This window comes from Ostreococcus lucimarinus, chromosome 10 (assembly GCF_000092065.1).
Source record: "Ostreococcus lucimarinus CCE9901 chromosome 10, complete sequence".
In the NCBI taxonomy this organism is placed as follows: domain Eukaryota; kingdom Viridiplantae; phylum Chlorophyta; class Mamiellophyceae; order Mamiellales; family Bathycoccaceae; genus Ostreococcus; species Ostreococcus sp. 'lucimarinus'.
The window spans coordinates 126,852-145,619 of NC_009364.1; the positions used below are offsets into that span (position 1 = coordinate 126,852).

Sequence of the window (18,768 nt, forward strand, 5' to 3'; positions counted from 1 at the left end):
CGCGCGCGAATCGTCCGCGCGTCGCGCGGACGCGCGCCGCGAGCGACGCGCGCGCGAGCGATGACGCGCGCGGCGCGCGCGCGCGAGCGACGGCGCGCGCGGCGCGGTCGACGCGGCGGGAGGTTTTGATCGGGACCGGCGCGGGCGCGATCGGCGCGGCGACGAGGGACGCGCGCGCGGCGCCGAGCGCGCGGCTCGCGAGCGTCGGCGAACTGGGAATAGGGACGTGGAGTTGGGGAAACACCGCGGTGTGGGTGCGTCGCGACGACGCGACGACGCGATGACGCGGGAGCGATGAGTGATGGACGACGCGACTGACGAAGCGCGAGGGCGCGACGCGTAGGATTACGACGAGTCCATGGATCCCGAACTCGAACGCGTGTTTAATCGCGCGGTCGAGGCGGGGGTGAAACTTTTCGATACGGCGGATTCGTACGGAACCGGGGCGGGATTCGACGGGCGAAGCGAGACGCTGCTCGGGCGGTTTCTGAAAAACTGCCCGAGCGATGAGGCGAAGGATGTCATCCTGGCGACGAAGCTGGCGCCGTTTCCGTGGCGGGTGACGAGTGGAAGCTTTGTGAAGGCGGCGAGGGAAAGCGCGGCGCGGTTGCAGTTGGAGAAGATTCCGCTCGGGCAGTTGCACTGGTCGACGGGAAACTACCAACCGTTGCAGGAGGGGGCGCTGTGGGCGGGGATCGCCGACGCGTACGATGAGGGCGTCATCGGTGCCGTGGGGTTGTCGAATTACGGACCGAAACAATTAAGGAAGATTCACAAGTACATGAGCGCGCGAGGGGTGCCGATTTCGACGTTGCAGGTGCAATATCATTTGCTGAGTCGATTTCCAGAGCTGAACGGCACCAAGGAGACGTGCGACGAACTGGGCATTAAGCTCATCGCGTACAGCCCGCTCGCCTTGGGGTTACTCACCGGAAAGTATAGCGTAGAAAATCCACCACCAGGGATTCGTGGGGTGGCGTACAAAGGGGTGCTACCGCCGCTCCCGACGCTTTTAGAAACCATGCGAGAAGTCGGCGATGCGCACGGCGGCAAGACGCTTCCGCAAGTCGCTCTCAACTGGTGCATGTGCAAGGACACTGTGCCTATTCCGGGCGCGAAAAATATGCGTCAACTCGAAGACAACCTCGGTTCGCTCGGATGGCGCTTGAGTGCGAGCGAAATCGAAGAGCTCGATCGCGCGGCGGTCAAGGTTGGTAAGTCGACGTCGCAAAACATATTTCAAACGTCTTAGTTTTAGCACACTGTAATCAATACAAACAATGCGTGCGCGCATGATTCGATTTCATCATTCGATTTCGTCGAGACCCGTGCGCTTGAAAGCGTTCTCGACGGGATCGGTCTCGCCGGCGACTTTGCACCTGAACGGCACAAAGGTGCCGGGTCCTTCCACGTTCTCGTTTGCGAATCGAGATTTGTTGGCCTCCCCGCTTTGAACGTCTTCGAAGCGTTGAACCAGCATCGATTCAAATTCCGCTTCTTCCTCCTTCTTGATTTCGTCGTACGATGAACCACCGGCGGCGAAATCCTGATTCACCGCGTGCTCGGGGTCACGAAGTGGATCCGTTTTCGCTGGATCGAAACCGTAGAATTCTCCTTCGTCGTTCACTTCAGGATGGATTCCTAGCTTCTCCGTCAGGTATCGCGCGTGCGCGCTCCACAACACGCCGACGTTTTGTCGATATGATTTTCCTTTCGTGCTCTCATCATCGCCCCCGGTAATCCTGCAAAAATGCACTAGTCTTGCGGCCTTGCGACGCGCTGCGACGACGTACGGATTCCTGGGCGGGTACTCTTTTCTCAGGGAACCATCGGGCCAGCGGAACATTTGCTCGAGCGGATTGAAACCAGCCACGCGAGGCGCATCCGGGACTTTGATGGTACCGTCATTATTGAAACCGGTTTCGGCTTCGGTCAAGCGTGGCATGTGCACGTGGTTGCTCGACTTGCGCTCCCATTTTGGTTCTTCGTCTTCATCGGTCGTGTACAGTCTGTGGAAATTCTTCTCGCGTGTTCGGGTCGGTGTGGGTGAATCTACGGGTGCGGCGACTGGTGTCGTCGCATCGTTCTTTAGCGCCGACGTCGTCGACGTGGACAAGCGAGGCATCGCGTCGAGAAGTGGCGCAAAAATCGAGGCGCGACGACGGGACATGCTCGTCGCGACGGCGATGGAAACAACAACACCTTTGGTCGCTAACATGACTACGCTGTTGCTGGCTAGGTTACTAATTTCTGAACATCTAACTCATCGGTCTTTTCCTCGGTGATTGCGTCTCCCACTTTGAGATCCCGGTGTACTTGCCAATCTTTATCGGTTTCGGCGCGTCGAGCCGGCGCAAGCACCCGTGCGTCACTAGAAACGCCATCGTGAGCAACATCGTCGTCGACATCGCCGCCGACGCCTTGGTGTACATCATCACAAACCAAGAAATGATCGTCCCGATCATCTTCAACGCCTGCATTTCGCTCGTCGCCGCGATGTTTCGATCCATCCACGCGTACAACTTTGCGCTCGCGTACGCGCCGACGACAGCCGTCGGATTCCTATACAACATCACCCCCCCGAACACCAGCGCCATGCGCGCGTAATTCCCCACGTACTCGAACGCATTCCCGTCTAATCGTATCTTGCACTCCAGCATCGTCTTCGGCACGGAATACGACCGTCGAAGGTGATCCGTGCACAGAAACTCGCGCCACGGCTTGGGCGGCTTTTTCAGATCATCCACCGTCATGTACGGCGTCTTGAACCGCACGCTCGCGCGCCCTCCCGAATCGCTCCCGCGCCGATCGGGGACGTCGGCGCGTCGGTCGCGGTCGCGCGAGCTCGTCGCGGGCGCGCTATCGCCGTTTTTTCGGTGCTTGACCCACTGAGTGAAATCATCTCGACCGAGGGACAGGGAGAGTGGATTACCGCTGAACACGCCGTTCGCGGCGCCGTTCGAGGCCATGACGGACGCGCGCGACGTCGCTCGCGCCGCGCGTCGATTCGGCGATGGCGCGCGCGGAAGAATGACGAGTGGTCAGCGGTCGCGACGGCGGTTCGCGCTCGAGTCGGCGGCGAGCGCGAAACGGGACGGTCGCGCGCGCGTGAGCGATTCGTGCAAGCTATGGCACTCGTGATGATACATGATTCACGGCGAACGCACCGCGATGGGGTGATTGAGGCTACTATAACGGACGCTTCTTCGCCATGCCCGCGCGACGCGGATACTTGTCCGGCGTCGGCGATAATTTCTCGCACACCACCGCCGTGCGCTTGTTTCCGTCGGGTCCGATGGAATCCACGCTCTCCGCGCACATCGCACCACCGCCCAAAATCGTCACCGCGTTCACGGCGTCCCGAATCTCATCCGCCACCGCCGCGTTTTTCGGAGAAATCCAATACCCACCGACGCGCGCCAGCGGAACGCAAAACTCCGCCAAGACCCTCAACTCCGCCACCGCGCGCGCCGTGACGACGTCAAAACTCTCTCTCCACTTCTCATCTCGTCCTAAATCCTCCGCCCGTCCCCAGACGACGTCCACGTTCGTCAATCCGATTTCCCGCGTCGTCGCCTCCAGAAAATTCGTCCGCTTTCGCAGCGTGTCCAACAGCGTGAACCGCCATCCCGGTCGCGCGATCGCGAGCGGGATCCCCGGCAGTCCCGCGCCGCTGCCGACGTCCAACACGCGCGTCGCATCGCTTCCGATCGTCTCGCTCGCGTCGTCGAAGACTTTCAGCAGCGCCAACGCGTCGCTCGCGTGCGACTCGAGCACCTCCTCCGCGCTCGTCGCGCCCGTGAGCATCCCGTGCTCGCCCTTGTTCTCGCGAATCAGCGCGCGCGCGTAGGCGAGCATCTGTTCGCGCTGTTTCGCGTCGAGCGTCGCGGCGAGCGCGTCGTAGGGCGACGCCGCGCTTCGCGCCGTCGCGAGCGGTCGCGCGTGGAAATCGACGCACCGTCGCGCGAGCGGACGACGCGCGGCGCGCGGGCGCGCGGGCGCGACGCGCGCGATGCGCGCGACGACGCGGATCGCGCGCGCGGTGCGCGCGGGCGTCATCGCGCGCGCGCGCGGGTGTGTGCGGTCGCGTCGTGCGCGTCGATGTCGACACGCACCGCGGCAGAAGCGCGCGCGCGCGGCGCGCGATGCGCGTTCGCGACGCGAGAGTCGACGCCGACGGCGCCGACGCACCGCCTGGGGCGGTGTACGCGCCGCGCAGACGCGCGAGGACGGCGGAAACGTCGAAGTCAACGCGGATGGAGATTTTGAAAGATTTCAAAGCGTCGACTTTAACGCGACATTTACGCGTCGTCGAGGGCGACGGCGCGGACGACGCGCGCGCGTGGGACGATAAATCGTCGTACTTTTCATCGGCGCGCGAACGAGGGAAGGAGAACGATCGCGTGGCGCGCGGGGGCGGTGATGTTGCGAAAGTAGTTGGGACGGTTGACGCGCCGGCGCCGGCGCCGGCGCGAACGCCGCGAAGGAAAAGTTCGGCGCGGTTGGCGCTGGTGGCGATCGAACAGTGGCGATGGGTGGTGCGTCACGGGAAAGGGGCGCGTTCGACACGCGCGCGCGAGCACAGGGAGGTGCGGTTGATGAAGACGGCGTTCACGGCGATGCGCGCGCGGAGGCGAGAGGGCTCGCATCGAGCGCTGCGGGCGAAGATTTATTGGCGTCTCGGGGCGACGCAGCGCGCGTTCGCGAGTTGGCGCGGAGAGGTTGAGCGCGCGCGTGATAGTGTAATGCAGGCGCGCGTACGGCGTTGCGTGCGGAAGTGGCGGGAGACGACCGAGGCGAGAGCGGAGGCGCGCTCTGCGCGCGCGCGAACGTCGGAGCAAATCGCGTGGTATCACGATTGCGTGACCTCGATGCGTCGAGCGTTCGGGACGTGGCGACGCGCGTGCGAACCCGAGGCGCGCGGCGCGCGCGCCCGGATGGAGTTCTACGATCGATACGCGAGGAAGACGCTGTTGAAACGCGCCATCGACGGATGGAGGGACGCCGCGCGCAGGCAAATGGACGAGCGAACGAATGCGCTCATCGCAACGTCTTTCGACGAAGTGAAGACGCTTTCGCGAGCGATGCGAGCGTGGAAAAGCGCACACGCCGATTCATCAAACAGCGACGCTGACGACGATAAGGTGGAGACGTTTCGCGCGTTTCAAGCGGTAAACGCTCTGTCGAGCGTGTTTTCGGCGTGGGTTGACCAAGCGCGCGAAACAAGCGAACGAGCGCGCGCGTCACAGGCGACGCCGGCAAAAACGCGCGCGGGCCGTACGAAGCACGCGTTATACGCGTGGCTCTTCGACCGCTCGAAAGCGAACGATTATGAAGAGGAGGTGCTGGATTTTTTAGAGACGCGCGAGGCTGCCGCCGCGATGGAACAGGATAAATTAGACTTAGAAGATTTCGAACAAGCCGTGGACGAATACGAGGAGCTACGCGAAGAGGCAAAGCGATTGATCGCGGAGGCGAAAACGTTGAAAAACGCGAGCACGAAAAAGGCGATCGCTCGACGTAGAGTGTTAAAGGCGACTGCGGCGTATCTGAGCCAACGCCGCGAAGAACTTTTGCCAGTGATTCGCCGAGCCGCGGGCGCCGAGAAATGGCGCTCGCGCTCGGTGGGCACGAGTTCGTTAGGATTCTCCATTCTTGATGACGCCGACGCCGCCGACGATGCCGCCGACGATGCCGACGACGCGTTCTTGCGACGCAAATATTGAACGCGCACTTAGACGATTATTGTGACTAAAAACCGTGATACCGCGAATGCTAACGTCTCTTCGCAGGCTGTTTCCTACCTCCTCCGGCTCCTCCGCTCGACGACGGTGGAGGTTTCTTCTTCTTCTTCTTCGCTCTCGCCTCCGCCGCTGATTTTCTTTTCAGACTTCGCTTGAAAACTATGCTCGCGCGAGGCGCGTCGTTACCGTCGCCCTCTGCTGTCATCACGCAATGCTCGAAGTCGTCTTGACAATTCGCGAACATCCAAATCGCGTCGCCATCGAGCGTTCGGATCCAATGCGACTCCGCGTCGGTCGAACCTAGAGGCCTAAAACTAAATCGCCTGGTCTCACCTACGGAGACGATGATGCTATCCGTGGCGTACCCGATGCCCATGAACGGATCGGTATGATACGCGCACGCCGCCGTTTCGCTCGGGTACAAATTAATCAAGCAGCAATCGAACCTCTCGCCCGTCTTCTCTTCCAATGCATCGCGCACTCTCGCCACCGCCGGGCACATCGGCACGGGTTGCATAATTTTCCCACTGTACGCGTACGAACCAACGTGTTCTTCGCCCATCCAACACGTCTCGCGGCGCTCGTCCACGCGCCTGCCGTCCCGAGTCGTCAACTGTTCGCGCTTGAACGGCACTTCGCGTTTCAAAGTCTCCAAATCAATCAATCCCGCCGTTAGATAGGGTTGAAAACGAAACGGAACCCCACGCATAGCGATGTCGACTTCGTTCGGCACCGCGCTCCCGCACCGCGCGAGCGCCCACGCGACCACCGTCGCGCAGCGCGGCGGCAGCGTCGCCGCCGCCGCCGTCGCGTAAAAATTCACTCTCGCCGCTTCCTCCATCTCAAACGGCGCCAAGCTCCCGAGCGCGCGCGCGGTTTCGGTAAACAACACACCAGCCTCCGGGTCGTTCCTCGTCTCGTCGTCGTCGTCGATCCACAGCGCGCCCGCGACCAACCTCGCGAACTGCGTCGCGCTCGTCGCCTCCCGCCGCGCGTCCTCCCGTCGCGTCCCGACCAGCATTTTCGCCAGCCTTTGGAGCGCCCGCGAGCACGTCTTTTTGCGTTTCCTTCGGTGGTGCAGCTGGGACTCGTGCGGCGCGAGCGACGCGTCCGTCGGCAGCGGCAACGAATCCGCGGCGGTTAAAATATCCAGCGCACTTTTCGCGTCGTTGACGAGCTGCGCGGCGCTCGGCGCGGCGGCGGTTTCGCGATCGCTCGCGTCGGCGCGACGCGCGACGACGCGTCGTCGTCGCGCGATGCGGTGCGCGCGCGCGGTACATCGCGCGGGATGGTGGCCGCGCGCGGCGCGCATGGCGCGTTTTGAGGCGACGCGGCGACGGTCGAGGCTTTACCTACTGCTGAGTGTCGGTTCTCACAACGGCTAAGTGATGATGACGCGAGCGCGATGATTGTTAAATCGACCACTCGGCGGTCTTCTTGAACTGTCCCGCGAAGGCGTCGAGCCAACGCGCGGCGTCGGCTTCGTCGACGACGCGTCTGTCGACGCTCACCGTCGCCGTCATCGTCTGTACGGTTGACGGTTGGCCTTCGACCAAGACGACGCGATCCTTCCCGGCACCGATGGCTAAGATGGCACCTTGCGGCGGGTTCAAGATTGCCGAAAACGCGTCGACGCCGAACATGCCGAGATTCGACACGGAGAAGGAACCGCCCATAAACTCGTGCGGCTTCAACGCGCCCTCGCGCGCCTTCTTCGCCAATCCCTTCACGTCCGCCCCGATCTCCGTCAGCGTCTTCTCATCCGCTCGCGTGACGATCGGCGTGATGAGCCCATCGTCTGTGGCCACCGCCACGCACACGTCCACGCTCTCGTACGCCCGCCTTCCGCCCGTCGCATCGTCCCATCCCGCGTTCAACTCCGGCACCTCCCTCAACGCCCGTCCCACCGCGTACATCACGCAATCGTTCACGCTCACCTTCACCCCACTCGCGTCCATCACCCGTCTCCTCAGCGCCGCGACCTCGCTCAGATCGACGTCCGCGCTCGCGTACGCGTGCGGCGTCCTCGTCTTGCTCTCCGTCAACCGACTCGCGATCGTCCGTCGCATCTTCGTCGTCGCCGCGTCCTCCGCGCGCTGTCCTCGCGCCAGCCCGTACTCGTAGTCCTCCAGCAGCGTTTTCGGCCGCTCGTCCCTCGCGATCGCCGGCGGTCGCAGTCCTAATTTTTCCAGCGTCGCCGCGTCGACGGCGCCGACGCGCCGCAGGACGTCCGCCGCGATCAGATGCCCCCCCGGTCCGCTCCCCGGCACCAGCGTCTCCGGGTCCACGCCGTGCTCCTCGCACAGGCGACGAACGCTGGGCCAGAGCTTCAGCGCCCCGATCGCGCGCGTCGCGTGCGCGCGCCGCGCCGCGCGGTCGAGAGATCTTTCGAGATTTCGCGAAATTCTCTTCGTCGCGATTCCGACGACGCGCGCCGTCGCGCGACGCATCGCGCGCGCGCGACGCGCGTCCGAGCGCGCGTCGCGCCCGCGCTCTCGCGCGCGGCGCGCTCCGCGGCGCGATCTCTCGCGCGCGGCGCGTTTTGACGTTCGATCGCGATTCCCGGCACCGCATTGATTCGCGCGCGCCGCCCGCGTCTCGCGCGCGCGACGCCCGCTGACGCGCGCGCGACGTCGGCGCGCGCGCGCGCGACCTCGCGCCGCGCGCGCGTCGCGCGAGACGCCGCGCGGGCGTCGCGCGCGCGCGAGATGTCGCGCGAACGCGACGGCGCGCCGGAACCTCTGTTCGCGCGTCGCGTCGTCGACCGCGCGCTCGATCGCGCGCGCACGCGCAATCCGAGCGAACGCGCGTGCGTGCGCGCGCCGGGGGCGATCGCGCGCGCGCTGGATCGATGCGCGAGGGCGTTCGCGGAGGAGAGCGCGCGGGCGGCGGCGCTGCGAGACGCGCGAGCGCGCGCGAAGAGAGCGGCGACGGCGCGACCGGACGCGCGCGCGCTGACGGTGCTGCTGGGACAAGCGATCGAGACGACGGATCGACGACGGCGCGGGACGCTGGCGGCGATCGCGGAGTGCGTGAGGGAGGGAAGGCGAACGGCGGAACGATTGCGGGCGTTCGCGGAGGCGAACGAGTGGACGGCGACGGAGCTGGAGAGTTCGCGCGCGGAGGAAGCGCGGGCGATCGGCGCGACGAAAAAGGCGCTGGCGAAGTCAGAGCGCGAAGCGTCGGCGGCGCTCGAGACGATCGTCGGTGGAAAACGCGGAGGGAAGAGGAAAACGGACGCGGCGTCGGCGGACGCGGACGCGGCGCCGCGAACGCCGGGAGGGAAACGGCGCGCGCGAGCGGGACCGAGAATCGTCGCGTCGAAACCGGCGGCGAGCGAGGAAACAGCGGATGATTCGGACGAGGAACCGATGATGACCGCGGAAGGGCCGCCCGAGGAGGAATCGCCGGCGGCGACCGAGGTGACGCAACCGACGCAGCCGGCGAGCGACGAAGACTCCGACGGCGAACGCGCGTTGGAGACGCTCACGTCGCCGACGACGAAAAATGTCGTGCAAATTCTCATGGAGATGGATCTGCCGAATCACGGCGTTTCCATCAGCGAGAGCCCGGAGAAGGACGAGGATGAAAATTGATGCTCGCGTCGTCATTGCAAATTCTTCGCGTTTTCGAGCGCCCAAGCTAGCGTGTACAATCCAGCGAAGACTTTGATCCCTTGCGCGCTGAACTCATCGAGCGTTCGCAACAAATCCTTCTTTGGACATCGAATCACCGTGATAAACTCCGAGCCCTCCAATCGCTGCGACGGATTCGCGTTTTCCGCCGCGTCCAAATCGACGTCCACGGTCACCAAGACCACCGATTCGTCCGACAACCCGGGCGACAGCACGACCGCCGGCGTCACGTTCGTCACTCGCCCGACGTACCCACACTCCTCGTGTAATTCTCTCAGCGCGCTCGTCTCGGCCTTTTCGCCGTCATCGATCAGTCCCGCCGGCAACTCGATCGTCTCCGTCCCGCACGCCGGTCGAAACTGTCTCACTAAGAGCACCTCATCCTCCTTCGCATCACCGCCTCGTAAGGTCGCGAACACGCACACCGCGTCCGCTTCCGCTTCTTTCGTCGTCGTCGTTCGTCGCACCGCGTCCCAGGTTCTCGCCGCGCCGGTCGGGTCGACGTAATCTAGCCGCACGAGTTTAATCCACTTCGCCGCGTGCACGTCCGTTTCGCCCGTGACGCGGCTCGCGCTCGAGCACGGTCTGTCCGAGGACGACACCACCGGCATTTGTCCACGAAGATTCGTCGCGCGCGCGCGAGCGCTCGGGAGGAGTCTCGGGAGCGTTCGCGTCGCCGCGCGCATCGATTTGTGACGCCCTCGCGCGTCGCCGGACTTCGGCGTACGCGCACGCGAGACATTTCCCCGCCTCGCGCGCCTCGCGAAGGGTCTCCAGGCTCACGCCGTGGCGCGCGGAGAGATTCACGAGCTCGAGAAGGTCGTTCTCTCGAACGAGCAGCGCTCGAACGTCGCGTTCGATCGTCTCCACGATGTCCAGAGGTAAGTCTCGCAGGGCGAACAGACGCAGCGAGATGCCGCGTTGGTCGAAAAAGCGCGCTCGAAGGAGCCCGCGCGACGTCTCGGGCGCGACGGGCGCGTCGTCGGCGCTGAAAGGGTCTTTCGAAACGTTCATCGAGCGCGGCGTCGCGGAGTGCGCGGCGACGCTGAGACGTCGACATTGGGACGCTCGGACGCGAAGAGACATTTCGCGTCGACGCTCTACAACTAATGTTTACGACGGCGATGCGGGCGTTAGAGCCTCGATCGCGGCGGTTTTACGGCGCGTTCGAGCGCACCGACTAATTCATCGATGTCCTCGTCTCGATGCGACGCGCTGAGCGCGACGCGGAGTCGACACGTTCCCGCGGGCACCGTCGGCGGGCGAATCGCCGGGACGTGGAATCCTTGGCGTAAGAGCTCTGCAGACGCCGCGAGCGCGGCTTCGGGCGCGCCGACGACGATCGACCCGATCGGACTCACCAACGGTTGCGTCATCGTCGCGAGCGTGGGCGACTTCGCGAGCGCGGCGTTGAGGCGATCGACGTTGCGCCAGAGCTTGACTCGAATCGACGGGTCGTCGGCGAAGACGCGCAAGCTCTCGAGCGCCGCCGCGATCACGGGCGCGGGGAGCGCCGTGCTAAACATGTGACCACGCGCGCGCGAGACCAAGAAACGCTTCATCTCGCGCGAGCACGCGACGAATCCACCGTGCGCACCGACGGCTTTGCTCAGCGTTCCGACGTGCACGTCGACGTCGGCGCATCGCCCACGCGCCTGCGCCACGCCCCCGCCGCGCTCACCGCACACCAAGGTCGCGTGCGCCTCGTCGAGAATCAACAAGAAACCGTACTTGCGCTTCAACGACGCCAAACGCTCGACGTCGGCGTAATCACCATCCATGCTGAATAAACTATCGCTCACCACCGCCGTGCGCTTCGCCGAACACGTCTTCAACTCGCGCTCCAACTCGTCGTAATCCCTGTGCGCGAACGTCCGCACCGTCGCACCGCCCTGTCGCGCTAATCGACACCCATCCACGATCGACGCGTGATTCAACGCGTCGCTAAATATACAACAATCCTCCGATCCGCACGCCGCCGGCAGCGTCGTCGCGTTCGCGGCGAACCCGCTCGGGAACAACACGCACTCTTCCGTCTCGCAAATCCTCGCCAGCTCGCGTTCGAGCGCCCTGTGCATGTCCGTGTATCCACACACGAGCGCGCTGCTCCGCGGTCCGCACCCGTACGCCGCCGCCGCGTTCGCCGCCGCGCGACGCGTCCGCGCGTGCTCGCCCAATCCCAAATAATCGTTCCCACTGAACACGCGCAGCGCGCGCGACGTCCCCGCGCCGTCGCACGACTCCCCGAGATCATCATCGTTCGTTCGCCACCGCTCGAGCGTGCTCTCGCGCGCGTCGCACGTCGCCGCGGCGTCGTTCGCGTCGCTTTGGTCGATTCGCCGCCGGCGCGGTTGAACCGGTCGCAGGGCGCGCGCGACGCCCTCGCGCGCGAGTTCGGCGTTCGCGACGGTGAGCCATCGCGTCCAAGCGTCGGGCGTGGACGTGGACGGCGCGCGGGACGAAGGGCTCGGGTCGTCGTCGGGCTCGGCGCGCATGGCGAGGCGACGTCTGCGGCGCGAGGCGTCGACGAATGAATGATGATTTGGATTAAGAATTAATGCGCGCTCACGCGCCGCCCATGGCGTACCAAGCGATCTTTCTGCGAACTGGACCCGTGGCGTTCACCGCGGCGAGACCGAGCGAGCGCGCGAGGGCGACGGGGTAGGTGTCGTTGGCGAAGAGCTTTTGTAAACCGTCGAGCGCCGCCATCATCGGCGCGTTGGCGGCGACGCTCGCGCGAGCGTACGGATTCAAAGCGTTCACGCTGCCGATGTCTTGTCCGAGCGCGCGGGCGTCGGCGATCGCGTTCGCTAAGAGCTCGGCGTCGCGTAAGCCGAGGTTTAAGCCCTGACCGCCGAGCGGGTGGACGACGTGCGCGGCGTCGCCGATGAGCGCCAGACGAGGCTTGATCAGGCGCGTCGCGTGGTGCGTGGACAGCGGGAAAGATCCACGCTTGGTGCCTTCGCCCGCGGGCAATACATCGGGCGGGTAACGAAACGGAGGCGCGAAATCGAGCCGCGCCGCTTCGTCCGCGCCCTCAATCGCGGGGACGCCGACGACTTTGCTCATCGTCGTCCTCGCCGCGCGCGCGAGCGGCTTAAACACCTGATTCGCCACGTCTTCCACGAAACGCAGCGTCGCGAATCGATTGAAATCTTCTTGGTACTGCGACTTGTACGCCCCCTGCCCTTGCAACGCGTCGTGCACCGCCTGCGCGAACTCGGCGTCGCTCGCGTCCTCGGCTAAGCGTTTCGCCTCGCTCGGCGTCGTCGTCCAAACCACGTTCGAGTACGTCCCGTCTCCGATCGGCAGCAGCGCGATCGGTCCCGTCGGCAAGAATCTTTGCCACGCCGTCGAGTGCGCGCGATCGGTCCTCACCGTCCCCACCACCGCGCGTTGCCCGTACCCCCACCCCCCGACTTTTATCCCCGCCGCCGTCCGCGTCGCGCTCTTCGGCCCATCCGCCGCGACGATCAACCGCGCGTCGATCTCCATCGTCCGCTCGCTCGCTTCACCACCTCCCGCCCCCCCCTCGCGCGTCGTCGTCGCCTTCCCGCCCTTCCCCGCGTCCTCGACGACGACGGTCGCCCGCGCCGGCGTCCCGCTCGCGTCCTCCTCCGGCGTCTTCGTCGCCGTCACCCGCGCCCTCGCGACGCGTTCGACCCCCAGTCGCTCGCCCGCGCGCTCCAGCGCCCACAGCACGACCCGATTCTCCGCCACCGTCCCCAGGGACGCCGCGCCGAGCTCCCGCGCGTCGTACGTCGCGTGTCCGCCGCCGACGCCGTCCCACGCCTGCATCGCGTCGAACGCCCTCGCCCGTCCCGCGCGCTCGATCTCGTCCCACGCCCCCCCGCACTCGTGCGCCAGAAACGCCCTCGACCGCGGCGTCAGCGCGACGCACCGCGCGTCGATCGCGTCGTCGCGCTTCGGCGCCGGATTCGCGTCCCCACCGTCGACGACGACGACGCGCAGATCTTTCGTCGCGTCGCGCGCGCGGAGCGCGCACGCGAGCGCGGCGCCGGCGACGCCGCCGCCGACGACGAGGACGTCCGCGACGTCCGCGCGCGCGCGCGTCGCGACGCCGCGCTGAATCGCGCGCATGATTCGATTCGATTCGATTTCGCGCGCGCGAGTGACGACGCGAATCCGCGACGCGCGCGCGCGACGACCGCGATGGCGCTCGCGCGCGCGCGCGCGAGCGCGACGCATGATCCGCGCGCGCCGTCGCGGCGGCGCGACCGCGCGACGGCGCGACGACGCGCGACGACGCGACGACGCGACGGCGCGACGGCGACGGCGACGGCGACGACGAGAGACGCGGCGACGGCGACGGCGACGGCGCGACGACCGTCGGCGCGCGCGCGCGGACGCGCGACGACGCAACGGACGCGCGCGTCGACGGAGGACGACGGCGACGTCGGGGCGTCGGCGCGCGGCGACGGCGCGCGCGCGGCGACGACGCTCGGGCTGCCGCGAGACGTCTACGAGCCCCTGCGCACGCTGCTCGCGTCGCAGTTCGTGCTGTTCCTGGGCGTCGGGGCGCTGCTGCCGGCGCTGCCGCTGTACGCGCAGTCGATCGGGCTGTCGAGCTCGGCGAACGGGGTGGTGATCAGCGCGCCGGCGCTGGCGATGCTGACGCTGAACCTGCCGCTGGGGCGGGCGACGGATCGATACGGAAGGAAACCGCTGATGATGGGAGGGATGGTGGTGATGGCGCTCGCGGACGTGGGAACGGCGATGTCGAGGAGCGTCGCGGCGCTGGTGCCGATGCGGATGCTGCTGGGAGTCGGACGCGCGGGGTGCGAGTGCGGAGACAGGGCGTATCTGGCGGATTTGTGCGCGCGGGTGCCGGAGAAGCGAGGAATCATCGTCGCGGGACAGAGCACGGTGCACGCGGTTGGGTTGGTGATAGGACCGTTGTTAGGAGGGAGATTGATGGAGGCGTACGGTGCGCCCGCGGCGTTTTATTACGTCGCCGCGGCGGCGGTCGGGACGGCGATCGGGTATTCGTTTTTGCCCGAGACGCTCACGGAGGAGACGCGCGAGGCGGCGGAATTAAAGGCGACGATGGACGAGGAGGACGGAGGAATGTTTGAAGGGCTTAACCCTTTCATGTCGAGCGACGAGCGCGAAGAGTTGCGGGAACGCAAGAGTCAGCGCGAGTCGAGCAGTTGGTTGACGCTGTTGGCGAATCGCGAGCAGCGCGTGTTGTTGTTGTGTGCGTCGGCGAATTCCCTGGGTTTCGTCGCCAAGCTCACCGTGATTCCGCTCTACGCCTCCGGGCACCTGGACGCGTCGCCCGCGGAGGTTGGAAACTTGTTCTCCATCACCGCGTTGTTAGGTCTGGCGACCGCCCCGCTGAGCGGTTTGGCGGCGGATAAATTTGGCAAAAAAGTCGTCGTCGGCGCCGCGCTCGCCGCGTGCGCCACGGGTTTGTTCTTCGGCGCCCAGTCGCAGACGCAATCTGAGTTGATATTTTTCATCGGCGCGTGGGGCATCGGGACCGCCGCGGCCGGTCCCGCGATCAACGCCCTCGCGCAAGAGCTCGCCCCCAAGGGTGGCGAAGGCGAAGCCCTGACGCTTCCGAAATCCGCCGCCGATTTCATCTTCCTCATCGGACCTCTCGTCCTCGGCGTATTGGACGATTTCATCGGTACCGACAACGCCGGCATGATCTTATGTTCCTCCGCCGCCGCCATCGCCGCCGCGAGTTGTTTCTTTCTCCCCGCCGCCGTCGAGCGCGTCGACCGTTGAGCCCGTCTTCGCGTCTTCGCGTCTTCCCATCCCTCCCCTCGCGCCCCGCGCCCGCGCGCGTCGCGCGCTGCGTATTTTTCCTAGTTTATTCCCGCCTTTTTCCGTCGCGTCATCGCGTTTCGCGTCGTGTAAAAGATTCGAGACTTTGTTCGTTCGCCTCGCGCGCGCGTCCCGGTCGGCTGGACAGTCTCCGGGTCGCCCGACGCATCGTTCGTTCGCGCGCCGCACACCACCGCGCGCGGTGGCGCCACCGCGCGCGCACGTTCGCGCGCGAGAGCGATCGTCGATCGTCGCGCGCCCGCGCTCGCGCGCTCGCGCGCTCGCGACGCCGCGCGCGCCGTAAAAGCGACGCATTCAATCAAAGTCGTTAATTCCAATCGGCGCGGAGATGACGCCCTCGCGCCGCGCCGCGCGCGTGTTCGCGAACGCCGCGGCGGTGGCGCGCGCGTCGGGAACGCTCGCGGCGCGGGACGGCGCGCCGGGGACGCGCGCGGCGACGCTGACGACGTGGGCGAAGGTTGGACGCGCGAGCGGGACGCGCGGGACGACGCGGGCGGACGCGACGAGCGCCGCGCGAGCGACGCGAGCGTGGATCGGACGGACGCTGACGTCGGCGAGCGATGCGACGTGGAAGAGAAACGGCGGTAACGATAATCAGAGAGCCGGGGGAGGCGCGGGTGGGGTCGGGGGCGGGAACGACGGCGCGGCGGCGGCGAGGAACGGCGCGACCGGGGACGCGGCGCCGGGCGACGGGAAGGATAAGAACATCTTGGATAACTTGTTAAAGTCGCACGATATCGTGCAGATGCTGGAGGCGCTCGAGGACATGGGGACGACGAAGGATACGATCTCGTTGGGCGAGCTCGAGGCGTTCGTGCGCGATCAAACGTCGCCGCCGCGGTCGGCGGAGGAGACGGCGATCAAAGTTAAACTGCTCGAAGAGTGCGGCGCGGTGCTCATTCTCGAAGATATGGTATATTTGCACCCACGAGACGTCACGAGCGCGGTATTGCGCGTGCTGCCGGGCGTTCCCTCGAAAGTATACGGCATCACCGACGCCGATTTGCAAGCCATGACGAACGAGTTTGAGACGATGAAGGAAAATTACAAAGTCGCTCGACGACGCGCCGAGGCGCGCTCGCGAACGATCATATCGAGCGGATTAATCGTTCTGTGCCTACAGCTCGCCACATTCGTGCGATTGACGTATTATGAATTCTCGTGGGACGTCATGGAGCCGTTGTCGTACTTTGTCGGCCTCTGCAACGCGATCCTGGTGTACGTGTACTACTTATGGAACCGCCGAGACTTCTCCTTCGAGACTTGGCAAAACTCCCTCGCGGGTAAATACGCGGACAGTCATCTCAGACGAAGCGGCTTCGATCTCGACCGTTACGTCGCCCTGAGCAAACGTCTCCGCCGCTCCGCTCGCAAGTGACGGACGCCCTCGTCGACGCGTCGGGGAATCGACGACCCCGCCTCATCGCCTCGCGCGCGTCTCCGCGCGCTCTCGACCGCGCTCGACCGTATTTTTTAATACCAACGATATTTCGAGCCGCGCGCACGATTCCCGCGTCGCGCGTCGCGCGCTCGGTCGCGTCGTCTCGCCTCGCCTCGCCGCCGCGCGCCTCGTCCGGGTTTCCGGGACGATCTGAGCCTCACTTTTCCGCGCGCGCGTCCACGCGCACGCCGCGCCCACGACGCCCGCTCGCGCCGCGCGCGCGCACGAACCATGCCCCAAGTCCCTCTGGTGTGCCACGGGCACTCTCGACCGATCGTCGCGCTGGAATACTCGCGCGTGACGCCGGACGGGGTGTTTTTGATTTCCAGCTCCAAGGATGGCCAACCGATGCTGCGCTGCGGCGACAGCGGAGACTGGGTCGGCACGTTCCAGGGACACAAAGGATGCGTGTGGGACGCCACGCTGAACGGAGAGGCGACGCACGCGGCGACGGCGAGCGCGGATTTCAGCGCGCGGCTGTGGAACGCGATCACGGGGGACGAGTTGCGAACGTTTCAACATAAACACATCGTGAAGAGCGTGAATTTTTCGAACGATGGCGGAAGGTTGTTGACCGGGGGAAGCGAAAAGTTACTGCGGATATACGATTTGAATAAACCGGAAGCGGAGCCGTACGCGATGGCGGGGAGCGCGTCGCAGATTAAGACGGCGAGTTTCATCGCGAACGACGAGCTGATTTTGAGTTCGTGCGCGGAGGATAAGGGGATTCGCGTGTGGGACGTGCGCACGAATACGGTGGTGACGACGCTGAGCACGGAATCGCCCGTGATGTCGATCGAGGTGAGCGCGGATGGGAAGAACATGACGACGGCGGACGGAAAGGACGTGACTTTTTGGGATTTGCAAAACTTTTCCAAGGTGCAAAAGTGGACAATGGAGTACGAGGTCGAGAGCGCTTCGGTGAGTTTGAAGCACAAAAAGTTTGTCGCGGGAGGTCCGGACATGTGGGTGCACTTGCACGACATGGAGACCGGCGCGGAGGAACAGACAAACAAGGGGCACCACGGGCCCGTGCACTGCGTGAGGTTCGCCCCCGATCAAAACAGCTACTGCAGCGGGTCCGAGGACGGTACGATTCGTATTTGGCAAACGATCGAGCCTAAAGATTGAGTCCGGTCGTGTTGTCCTTCTATTAAATTAGTTCTAGTTCTCTAGTGGATTTTGTGAATTGTTGAATCGGAGGTAGACGAACCACCCGACGAACCACGCTCGTCACGCAAATTTCTTCTTGATGTTTTTCACGATCGTCTCCACCCAATCGAGCGCGGAAAACGCGAACCAACCGATGGCGATGATCAGCGCCGAATGTAGCACGCTCAGCATACTCGGCTCAGCCTTGAGAAACGGCTCAACGTACCTCAAGCCGACGAAGAACCACGTGAGCGCGGTGGTTGACCCCACGGCGTAACCCACGATGACTTGCGGTGGCGTGTGATACCCCGTACTCACGCGCAAATAACTCAAAAACATCCCCATTATCACTAAAACAAAGCTCGCCACGAGCTGTCCCGCGTATCCGAGCGCCGGCGCCGCGTCTCGAAAGTACGCCAACGCCGTCGCCGCGTACACGCTCAAATACGACAACGACGTCGCGTGCGAGCTCGGCATCCCGGGATCAGCCTTGATCGCCCCATCCGGTCGCTCGTGATTCAAGACGCGTTTCAAAATCTTCCCATTGACGCTGTTCACGACGCTTCCGAGCAGCGCCCAGCACGTCCCCGCGCTCGGGTCGCGCAGCAAGACCCCCAGCGCCGCGCACGAGACGACGAATTTCGTGCTCTCGTTCACGTACGCCAGGACGGGCGTTTTTTTCGACGAGGGATTTCGCGGCGACGCGCGCGCGTCAGCCGCGTCGTGGGCGCCCGCGCGTGGCGTCGCCGCGCGTCTTCTGGACATCGACATTGGGGACAGTTTAGGAGCGGTCGTCGCGTCGACGACGCGCGAACGGTGGCGAACGAAGGCCGCGCGTGAGCGGAAACGCGTCGTGGATGACGCCCGTACGAGAACCGCGGATGGCGCGCGGACGCGGGCGATTGACATGCACGCGTGGTTATGCCGCGATATCGACGCCGAGGCGCGCTTTATCCGCTTTCGCGTCGGTTGAATTAAATGG

General features: G+C 65.0%; 15 protein-coding genes across 15 annotated transcripts; 6 read left to right on the forward strand and 9 right to left on the reverse strand.

Moving 5' to 3' along the window:
- Positions 1-358: 358 nt before the first annotated feature.
- Positions 359-1,252, forward strand: OSTLU_16993 (predicted protein; the record flags this gene model as incomplete). Its single annotated transcript, XM_001419873.1, has 1 exon — positions 359-1,252. The coding sequence occupies one exon, from the start codon at positions 359-361 to the stop codon at positions 1,250-1,252; it is 894 nt and encodes a 297-aa protein (XP_001419910.1).
- A 54-nt stretch (positions 1,253-1,306) lies between these two features.
- Positions 1,307-2,170, reverse strand: OSTLU_93320 (predicted protein; the record flags this gene model as incomplete). The annotated part of the gene is made up of 1 exon (XM_001420049.1): positions 1,307-2,170. One exon carries the CDS (start codon positions 2,168-2,170, stop codon positions 1,307-1,309), a length of 864 nt encoding a protein of 287 aa, XP_001420086.1.
- An 88-nt stretch (positions 2,171-2,258) lies between these two features.
- Positions 2,259-2,969, reverse strand: OSTLU_26039 (predicted protein; the record flags this gene model as incomplete). The annotated part of the gene is made up of 1 exon (XM_001420050.1): positions 2,259-2,969. The coding sequence occupies one exon, from the start codon at positions 2,967-2,969 to the stop codon at positions 2,259-2,261; it is 711 nt and encodes a 236-aa protein (XP_001420087.1).
- Positions 2,970-3,189: 220 nt separating this feature from the next.
- OSTLU_12955 (predicted protein) lies at positions 3,190-3,807 on the reverse strand (the record flags this gene model as incomplete). The annotated part of the gene is made up of 1 exon (XM_001420051.1): positions 3,190-3,807. One exon carries the CDS (start codon positions 3,805-3,807, stop codon positions 3,190-3,192), a length of 618 nt encoding a protein of 205 aa, XP_001420088.1.
- A 695-nt stretch (positions 3,808-4,502) lies between these two features.
- Positions 4,503-5,726, forward strand: OSTLU_93322 (predicted protein; the record flags this gene model as incomplete). The annotated part of the gene is made up of 1 exon (XM_001419874.1): positions 4,503-5,726. A coding segment is annotated over one exon (1,224 nt), but the record flags the coding sequence as incomplete, so codon positions are not given.
- Positions 5,727-5,775: 49 nt separating this feature from the next.
- On the reverse strand, positions 5,776-7,056 carry OSTLU_26042 (predicted protein; the record flags this gene model as incomplete). The annotated part of the gene is made up of 1 exon (XM_001420052.1): positions 5,776-7,056. One exon carries the CDS (start codon positions 7,054-7,056, stop codon positions 5,776-5,778), a length of 1,281 nt encoding a protein of 426 aa, XP_001420089.1.
- A 145-nt stretch (positions 7,057-7,201) lies between these two features.
- OSTLU_4381 (predicted protein) lies at positions 7,202-8,065 on the reverse strand (the record flags this gene model as incomplete). The annotated part of the gene is made up of 1 exon (XM_001420053.1): positions 7,202-8,065. A coding segment is annotated over one exon (864 nt), but the record flags the coding sequence as incomplete, so codon positions are not given.
- A 387-nt stretch (positions 8,066-8,452) lies between these two features.
- OSTLU_26044 (predicted protein) lies at positions 8,453-9,340 on the forward strand (the record flags this gene model as incomplete). The annotated part of the gene is made up of 1 exon (XM_001419875.1): positions 8,453-9,340. The coding sequence occupies one exon, from the start codon at positions 8,453-8,455 to the stop codon at positions 9,338-9,340; it is 888 nt and encodes a 295-aa protein (XP_001419912.1).
- Positions 9,341-9,351: 11 nt separating this feature from the next.
- OSTLU_38092 (predicted protein) lies at positions 9,352-9,990 on the reverse strand (the record flags this gene model as incomplete). Its single annotated transcript, XM_001420054.1, has 1 exon — positions 9,352-9,990. The coding sequence occupies one exon, from the start codon at positions 9,988-9,990 to the stop codon at positions 9,352-9,354; it is 639 nt and encodes a 212-aa protein (XP_001420091.1).
- A 558-nt stretch (positions 9,991-10,548) lies between these two features.
- OSTLU_3070 (predicted protein) lies at positions 10,549-11,604 on the reverse strand (the record flags this gene model as incomplete). The annotated part of the gene is made up of 1 exon (XM_001420055.1): positions 10,549-11,604. A coding segment is annotated over one exon (1,056 nt), but the record flags the coding sequence as incomplete, so codon positions are not given.
- Positions 11,605-11,944: 340 nt separating this feature from the next.
- On the reverse strand, positions 11,945-13,480 carry OSTLU_88383 (predicted protein; the record flags this gene model as incomplete). Its single annotated transcript, XM_001420056.1, has 1 exon — positions 11,945-13,480. The coding sequence occupies one exon, from the start codon at positions 13,478-13,480 to the stop codon at positions 11,945-11,947; it is 1,536 nt and encodes a 511-aa protein (XP_001420093.1).
- Positions 13,481-14,008: 528 nt separating this feature from the next.
- Positions 14,009-15,133, forward strand: OSTLU_26048 (MFS family transporter: multidrug efflux; the record flags this gene model as incomplete). The annotated part of the gene is made up of 1 exon (XM_001419876.1): positions 14,009-15,133. One exon carries the CDS (start codon positions 14,009-14,011, stop codon positions 15,131-15,133), a length of 1,125 nt encoding a protein of 374 aa, XP_001419913.1.
- Positions 15,134-15,365: 232 nt separating this feature from the next.
- Positions 15,366-16,664, forward strand: OSTLU_26049 (predicted protein). The gene has a single exon (XM_001419877.1). It carries the CDS (start codon positions 15,522-15,524, stop codon positions 16,569-16,571), a length of 1,050 nt encoding a protein of 349 aa, XP_001419914.1. The 5' UTR covers positions 15,366-15,521; the 3' UTR covers positions 16,572-16,664.
- A 201-nt stretch (positions 16,665-16,865) lies between these two features.
- Positions 16,866-17,765, forward strand: OSTLU_26050 (predicted protein; the record flags this gene model as incomplete). Its single annotated transcript, XM_001419878.1, has 1 exon — positions 16,866-17,765. One exon carries the CDS (start codon positions 16,866-16,868, stop codon positions 17,763-17,765), a length of 900 nt encoding a protein of 299 aa, XP_001419915.1.
- Positions 17,766-17,867: 102 nt separating this feature from the next.
- OSTLU_94805 (predicted protein) lies at positions 17,868-18,557 on the reverse strand (the record flags this gene model as incomplete). Its single annotated transcript, XM_001420057.1, has 1 exon — positions 17,868-18,557. The coding sequence occupies one exon, from the start codon at positions 18,555-18,557 to the stop codon at positions 17,868-17,870; it is 690 nt and encodes a 229-aa protein (XP_001420094.1).
- Between the last annotated feature and the right edge of the window lie 211 nt (positions 18,558-18,768).